Genomic DNA, 8562 nt, shown 5'->3' with positions numbered 1-8562 from the left:
CGTGAGATCATGACCTGAGCCAAAGTCGGATGCTTAACCAACTGAGCCACCCAGGCACCCCAGGTCTCCTGGCTTTTTAAATGATAAACCGTATTTATCTTTAGCACAGTATCATTCTGACTGTGCTTATGTCAAAGGATAAGGTTTAAATGGTCATATATTTGAAAGGCACAAAATGAGAGGAAATTGAATTACCGTTACATATCCTTAAACAAACAAAAGAATGAAACAGCAGGAGGGACTTGTGTTTGGTTTTTATGTTCGTAGGCTGCCACCTCGTGGTCATTTATAAGATGGCACAACTTGCTTTGCTTTTTGAATCTTGAATTTGTCAAGCCCTGTCGGTATACCACAAATATCTGAACACTTGGCTATGCGTAGGTTAAATCCCTGAATGAATCACTGAATAATCTATACTTCATAAAAATACGGTAGTGGCAAGAACTGGACTGGGAATCTCAAAAAATCGCTTCCAGCCCCTGATCTGCCTGGTGTCAGCTTTGTGACTTTGAGCCAGAACAAGAGTAATCTACTGGCCCTATCTGGTCCCAAAGTTCAAGCACAGGCTCTGTAAGACAGTGGTTAGGAGCATGACCTTGGGGTAAGTTCCTAACTACCCTGAACGTTGGTGTCCTACTCTTTAAAATGGGGATAAAAGAACACCCACTGCCAAGGAAGGTGTGAGAACAAAGTGTGAAAATGCATGTAAAATCACTGATCTCCGAACACCCTTCTGCAGTGACAGTGAGGGTTTCCTTCCGTGACCATGTGCTTCACGGGCACAAATCCTTTATCTGACGTTTTAAAGTAGTTACCTCTCCCCACCCCACCCCAAAGAAATAAGCAAAAATCCAGAAAGATACAAGTTCAGATAACAAACTACGTTTCTTAGAATTATCAGCCGACTCGAAAAACACATTTGAACAATTTAATTATTTTTTTCAACGTTTATTAATTTTTGGGACAGAGGGAGACAGAGCATGAATGGGGGAGGGGCAGAGAGAGAGGGAGACACAGAATCGGAAACAGGCTCCAGGCTCTGAGCCACCAGCCCAGAGCCCGACGCGGGGCTCGAACTCACGGACCGCGAGATCGTGACCTGGCTGAAGTCGGACGCTTAACCGACTGCGCCACCCAGGCGCCCCTGAACAATTTAATTATTAAGATGAGTGAAGCCAAAGTCTGCACAGAAGCTGGAATTTTACAAATAACTTAGAATCACCGATTATTTAAAAAAAAAAAAGGGGCGCCTGGGTGGCTCAGTCGGTTAAGCGGCCGACTTCAGCTCAGGTCACGATCTCGCGGTCCGTGAGTTCGAGCCCCGCATCGGGCTCTGGGCTGATGGCTCAGAGCCTGGAGCCTGCTTCCGATTCTGTGTCTCCCTCTCTCTCTGCCTCTCCCCCGTTCATGCTCTGTCTCTCTCTGTCTCAAAAATAAATAAAAAACGTTAAAAAAAATTAAAAAATAAAAAAAAAAATAAAAAAAAATACAGACAGTGGCAAGGATGTCAAGAGGTGACTGGTCTAGCTGATCCTCTCTCTGCCAGTATCTTACAGGTGACTGACAGGTTTAACACATGCCAGCTGGCACAATGGTGACCAGAGAAAAGAGAATTCTTTCATTTTCCCAAGAATTCAAATAAGTGTTTGCCTCAAAGGGATGTTATGGCATAGGCCAGCAAACCAGTCTGCCTAAGGATCCACACCATCCGAAACTTAAGAGTTTCTACTATTTAACTCCATCACCCATTATATTTCCCTAGGATGTCAAAATGTCGAGGTGATCCTAGCTTTTATTTGCCAGGCGGATGTTTTGGCATCGCTTAGAAATTAAGTTTTTTGTTTGCTTTTAAACAGCTTTATTGAGGGATAACTCAGATACCGTAGAATTCCCTAATACATAGTTGTCCGAGCCTTGGTAAACGTATACAGTTACGCAGTCATTACCACAATTTGATTTTAGAACAATTCCATCATACATTTTGCATCTGACCAGCCCTATAGGGAAAGAATTTACTGGATCATTAACGTGTGAGTTTAAATCATCTAGCCCTACAGAAGACGTGAATAGACATTTTTCCAAAGAAAACATCCATGTGGCCAACAGACACATGAAAAGATGCTCAATGTCACTCATCATCAGGGAAATACAAATCAAAGCCGCACTGAGATACCACCTCACACAGGTCAGAGTGGCTAAAATTAACAAAAGATGCTGGCGAGGATGTGGAGAAACGGGAACCCTCTTGCGCTGCTGGTGGGAATGCAAACTGGTGCTGCCACTCCTAAAAAGTGTGGAGGTTCCTCAAAAAATTAAAAATAGAACTACCCTACGACCCAGCGATAGCACTACTAAGAATTTATCTAAAGGATACAGGAGTGCTGATGCACAGGGGCAAGTGTACCCCATTGTTTATAGCAGCACTTTCAACAATAGCCAAATTATGGAAAGAGCCTAAATGCCCATCAACTGGCAAATGGATAAAGAAGATGTGGTTTATATATACAATGGAATACTACTTGGCAATGAGAAAGAATGAAATTCTGCCGTTTGCAGCAACGTGGATGGAACTGGAGAGTATTATGCTAAGTGAAATAAGTCACTCAGAGAAAGACAGATATTATATATTTTCATTCATATGTGGATCTTGAGAAACTTAACAGAAGACCAGGGGGGAAGGAAAGGGGGAAAAATAGTTACAGAGAGGGAAGGAAGCAAACCACAAGAAACTCTTAAATACAGAGAACTGAGGGTGGGGGGGGGGGCGTGGGGGAGAGGGAAATGGATGATGAGCATTGAGAAGGGCACTTGTTGGGATGAGCACTGGGTGTTGTATGTAAGCCAATCTGACAATAAATTATATTCATAAAAATTAAAATAAAATAAAATAAAATATAAACCACCTAGCCCTAGAACTTAGCTTAGGCATTCCTTTTGAATAAATTAGCTTTAGAGGAAAACAAACTTAAACTCTCAACTTTACTCAAAATAGAGGTTGATGAAGCACATTCTCTCCAGGGTCTGCAGGCTAATTAGAATATAAAGTAAATGTATAAATTAAGAATAAAAGTTAATACACATGCACGAATGTATGTAAATATTTTGAAAAGTATATATTGTAGAATTCATTACAGTTTATGCCAGTATTATGGCCACCTCTCACCCAAGGACAACCTTATCTGTTTTCTCACTCTTATAAAATATGGTTATCAACTGTCTGGAGCTTAAACATTTTGATCTGGCATATTCCAAATTTATGGAAGAAATATTCTCCTTTTCTTTAATTTGGCTGTGATTAATCGCAGTTTATTGACTCCACTCATCTTGACACTGAATATCATTTTACTTGATTATTTAAGTGTTCATTCAATATGTGCTAATGCAGTCTCCTTCATATACTAAGCTCCTTGTGGTTAGAAAAATTGTTTCCAACTTTGCGTGAAAATGAGTTTTATTTTTCTCAAGCACCTAGTTCACACTGGGCACACAAAAAGCTATTTAATAAGTACTTGTTTCATTAATAAATGATACCTCAGGTCCGTCTCCCTTCCTGTGAAGCTTCTGCCCTCCCCCCACATTTACATTTATCATATACCCTAGATTTCCTAGACATTACAGAGTTTCTGTTCAACTGTCCCATAAGAACAGTTGCATGTGCCACACCGTATGTCTGGGCATATGGTCCTCAATAGCTGTAATATGAATCCATCTCTACTGCAATACATCTCTTGATTTCTATTCCTCCCTTTCTGCTCACTAATAGTTCTGATTACCATTTCAAATACAGTTCCCTTTCTTTTACTTAACTTCATTCTCGATTTTTTAAAAGTTTCTTATGCGACAGAGAGAGAGCGCGCACGCGCGTGCGCAAGTAGAGGAGGGGCAGCGGGAGAGGGAAACGATTCCAAGTAGGTTCTGCGCCAATGAAGGGTGGGGGGTAGGGACCGCAGGCGGAGCTCCATCTCACCAACCATGAGATAGTGATCTGAGCCAAAATCAAGAGTCAGGAGGCTTACCAACTGAACCACCCAGGCACCTCTCAATATTTTTTTAACATTGCAAAAGCATACTAATAGAAAAAGTCTGACGATACAAAATACACAGAGTACACCAAAGGTAATCTATTTCTCTCCTGTTGTTTCCACTTGGACTCTTACAACTCAGGGCTCCTGCACCAAGAGGCCCTAGAGAACATTCAGTACACAACAGGATGCAGCTGGGCAGCCCCCCTGGGCACCTGTCGGTGGATCACCCACTCACTAATTCTGTGACCTTGGGTGAGTCAAACTTCTGGGAACCTCGGGACCTTCCGTATAATGCCCGTCTCACCAGGCCGTCCAGTCAAGAGACACGTCTACGTGTGAGCACCCTGCGAAGTCTAAAGCTCCACGCACACTTAAAGGATCACTGGGGGGTGTTGCAGAAGTCTTCGCGCCTGCGTCCCCCACGACGCGCCCAGTAGTAGCCCGCACCCCACTTCGCCCCAGCCCTGGAGGGGTTCACAGCTCCTCCCGCGGTGGCAGCTTCTCCGGGCCTACCCTCCCCAGGGACCGAGAGCCAGGCCCCGGCTCGGAGACGACCGCCAAGCTCCAGGCGCCGTCGGCCTCCGGGAGAAGGGAGCCTTCCTTGCAGAGCTCCCCTCTGCAGCTGCAACGCACGCTCCCTCTAGGACCGCCTCTAGGTCTCACCTATAAACTGGAGTCGCCCCGGCCTCAGCCTTGTCCTTGCCCCTCCCGGCAACAGCCAATCGAAGCTTCCTAACGCGGAAAGCCCCAACTGGAAGAGCCGCGCCAGCTGCAGCCACGCCCCACCGTTCAAACGCCGAGTTCCCGCGAAGGCGGCGGGTGAAGGCCACGCGCGGTGAATTATGGGGGTTGAGGCTGCAGAAAGGGGGTGCTGATTGGCTCCTGAGAGAGGAGGGCGGAGTAAAAGGCGGAAGCAGGCGTTGGGGCACGGCTCTCTGGAATTGGAGACTGGAGCGGTCATGGAAGCGCTTAGGTGCTCGGAGCACGGTAAGGGGCTCGGGTCTTTTAGGGGCTCCTCCGGGAGTCTGTCAGTCTAAGCGTGGCATAATCGTTATCAACCTTCTCTCCTCAGGAACCATCTGCTTTCTCAAGACTGGCGTCCGCGATGGTCCCAACAAAGGAAAGAGCTTCTACGTGTGCCCGGCGAACTCTTGCAGCTTAGTGCTGGCAGCCGAGTAAGTCTCGAGCTGGGCACGACTGCCTGTCACCGCCAGCTCCCCTCTGCCCGGCGCCACAGGCACTAGGAGAGGTGGGGACCCTGGTGTGTGCAGCCAGGGCCCTTTAAGTGGTTGATAATCCCCGGGCAGCGTGGCGTGTTGGGGAGACGCTCTCTATCTGCTTGCTGTTGAGCCCTAGGCAGCTTACTCACCCTCTGGGCCTCTGTTTCCCCCTCCTGTAAGATGGAGGGTCAGCTATATCTGGAACCTTCTGGTCCTTTCCAGCTCTGGGTTTCTGTGCGCTTGTCAGGCCTTCTGCTCGGACATTGCTTCTCCCTGCTAAGTGAGGACATGCAGACATAGTAGAAAATAATTGGTCCCTGTTTCGCACTACTTTTAGGCCGAACTTGTTTTTAAATGTTTGAGGTTAAAACACTCTGGTGGTCAGAGTATCAGCTCCTTTTTAAAATAGGATTCTGTGCGTTTAAGGGGGTGAGATTGACAATCCAAAGAAACAGGTTACTTTAGGGATTGACGCTGGAAAAAAAAATCAAGTATCTAATTCAGCACTCTGGTAGTTATTTTTTAAATATAATTTATTGTCACACTGGCTAACATACAGCGTGTAGAGTGTGCTCTTAGTTTTTGGGGTAGATTCCCATGGTTCATCGCATACATACTACCAGCACTCTGGTAGAAGCAAAAAGTTAATACTGTTCTCATAAAGTGTTAATGTTTTGACACAGTACCAAGTGTCCACAGCCTATGTGAATTTTTAAACTATCACATTAAACGTTTTTCCTGATGTCTACGGAACTTGGTAGAGAAAAATAAATTTTCTCCTTCTGAAATAAGACACAAAGTGGGTATCCATACTAGAAAATGAGGTATTTTTCAATGTGTGTATTAACCTGTGTTTCCCTTATGTGATTTAGACGATTTGTGTCTTTGTTGGGCTTTGAAACTAAATGAAGGAATTGGTATACGTTTTCAGATTTGACAAATACACTTTTAGACAAAATACTTTCTTGGCTCCCTAATAAGTTGTCTTTTTATTTGAAAGAAATTACTGGGATCCAGTTTGGTTACATACAAAATGATTTTGAGAAAAAGTGTCAAATCTTAAGATAGAAGGGACAGGCCAGGGGCGCCTATGTGGCTTAATAGGTTGAGTGTCCACCTCTTGATTTCCACTCAGGTCATGATCTCACGGTTCGTGGGATGGAGTCCCTCGTTGGGCTCAGTGCTGACATTGCGGGGTTCTCTCTTTCCCTCTCTGCCTCTTCCTGGGTTGCTCACACTCAAGTAAACATTTAAAAAAAAGAAAGAAAAGGGGGGTGCGGGGGCGGACAAGCCGGGTATACTATCAACAACATATCATTGTGATTTACTATTTATTTCTAATTTCTTTACTGAGTTTCTTAGGTTCTAGACCTAGCTCAAGTTTCATGCAACATGGAAGCACATTCAGATTTGTAGGAAGTAAGCATTAATGGTAGCATAAGATTCAGTTTTATGTTAAAAGAAATATACTCTTGGGGCACCTGGCTGGCTGAGTTGGTGGAGCGTGAGAATCTTTGTTTCCGGATTTGAGTTCAAGCTTCATGCTGGGTGTAGAGATTACTTAGAAATAACGTCTTAAAAAAAAAAAAAAGAAGCCCTTCTGTAGAGTGCCATTTATACAGATGCACTGCTATCAAAGCAGTACAATATAATGACAGTTATTTGATAAACTTGATCTCTTTGGAATATGTCTGGGGAACTAGAATATAAGCAAAACAAAGGAAGAAACAAGTGCCACAGGCCCTATGAGAGTATATTTTAGGTCTACACTCAAAATTGTTTATCCTCAAATGTTATATATACATTCTCCCATGAGAAGTTGGAAGAGAAGAGTTAAAAACTTATGCCAGGCATGAAGCAGGTTAGTGGAGCATGTTTCTAGAGCAGGCATGTGAACAACACTGAGGGGCAGCAAAGAGGTTGTAACAGACAAAGGGATGATGGAAGAAGTTCACAGCTAGTCTTTGATATTCACTCGTTTCTGGGGTGGGGTGGGGGGGGCCTCTCACAATGTAGAGGTCGCACAACAGTATAGTTTTAAGCTTTTGAGTCATCAGGAAAAAGATGTATTTATTGTTGTCCTATCTTTGGGGAAGTGGGGAAAGAAATGAAAGCTGCTGAGTGAGCCTTTCCCCAGAGGATGGCACATAGATGTAAAAATGTATGGCATCTACAAACCCTGTGGAGGTCATAGGTGCACTCCTACATTTAAAACCTGTAGTTAGGGGGCGCCTGGGTGGCTCAATCAGTTAAGCGTCTGACTGTGGCTCAGGTCATGATCTTGCAGTTTGTGAGTTCAAGCCCCATGTCAGGCTCTGTGCTGACAGCTCGGAGCCTGGAGCCTGCTTCAGATTCTGTGTCTCCCTCTCTCTCTGCCCCTTCTCCACTCACATGCTCTCTCTCTCAAAAATAAATAAACATTTAAAAAAAGTAATAATGAAACCCATAGTTAGGACTTAATTTTAGAATGTTAATTTCTGATGTCCCCTAAAACAAAATTTCCTTTTTTCCTCCCCCTCTAGCATTCCTGTTTCTCATTGTTTATTGCATGAGGACTGTGTGGTAGCACTTCAGGGTTTGCTCCTACCACCGGGCAAGGAAGAATACAGGTAAGTGTCCAAAATGAACATCTAAGTTTTTGTTTCTTCGCCGGATTTACAGCCAGGTGTGTTTTCCTAGGATGGACTATTCTTTAGAAATCATTTTTAACAAACAGAATTTCTCTATGTATTGAATGCCTTCTGAGCTGTCACTGTCACTGCTGAGCACCTGGTCAGTCTGAGAATCTGGTTAGTTTCAGAATCAACTGCTCTGCCTTCCTCCCTTTCTAGCTGTTAAGTAGCTGTAACATGAGCCTGCCAATAGTCACTAACTTGCAGTAACTTGTCAACTTTTCCATCCTAGTAATAGAATGAAAGTAATGTTGCAAAATGTGTCAAGTATGTTAAGCACTCAATAAATGTTAGTTTCTCTTCTTTTTTTTTTTTTTTTTTTTACGAAAACTCGGATGTAGAGGAGGGAAGTCTATATAGGTGGCAGGTGATATTGGTCATGAGTATTGAAAAAAAAGTAGAAATTCACTAGGGGCAGGAAAGGGGTCATATTTAACAGATCGATAACCCTGCATTAGCATACAGAGTTAGGAAGTGATCAGGAATTGCAAGCATTTGGTTTGGTAGTAGTTTAGCATGTGTTCGAGTAGAGATTTCAGAAGGTAAGGCTGGCCAGGAAGGCAGGGGCCAGCTGTGATGGTCTTTATATGATATTCTGTGCAGTTCAGAATTTATGTATTCTAGATCGATCTCTGCCCCCCCCCC

The 8562-nt window shown here is 44.0% G+C and overlaps 1 protein-coding gene across 3 annotated transcripts in view; it reads left to right on the top strand.

Moving 5' to 3' along the window:
- The first annotated feature begins 4942 nt into the window (after window positions 1-4942).
- TTF2 (transcription termination factor 2) overlaps window positions 4943-8562 on the top strand; it is a 42126-nt gene continuing 38506 nt past the window's right edge. For all 3 annotated transcript variants that reach the window (XR_006962766.1, XM_047083914.1, XM_047083913.1), the window contains exons 1-3: window positions 4943-5012; window positions 5098-5200; window positions 7768-7854. Coding sequence is in view for 2 of the 3 variants with exons in the window: in XM_047083914.1 (XP_046939870.1) it covers window positions 4985-5012; window positions 5098-5200; window positions 7768-7854 (218 nt within the window). In the remaining variant the exon portion in view is untranslated. The remainder of the gene's footprint in view (window positions 5013-5097; window positions 5201-7767; window positions 7855-8562) is intronic.

The sequence above is a fragment of the Lynx rufus genome, unplaced genomic scaffold (assembly GCF_022079265.1).
Source record: "Lynx rufus isolate CCGP_SWC_20201006 ecotype Redwood Valley unplaced genomic scaffold, mLynRuf1.p SCAF_2, whole genome shotgun sequence".
Taxonomy (NCBI): domain Eukaryota; kingdom Metazoa; phylum Chordata; class Mammalia; order Carnivora; family Felidae; genus Lynx; species Lynx rufus.
This window is presented reverse-complemented; position numbering and strand designations above follow the sequence as displayed.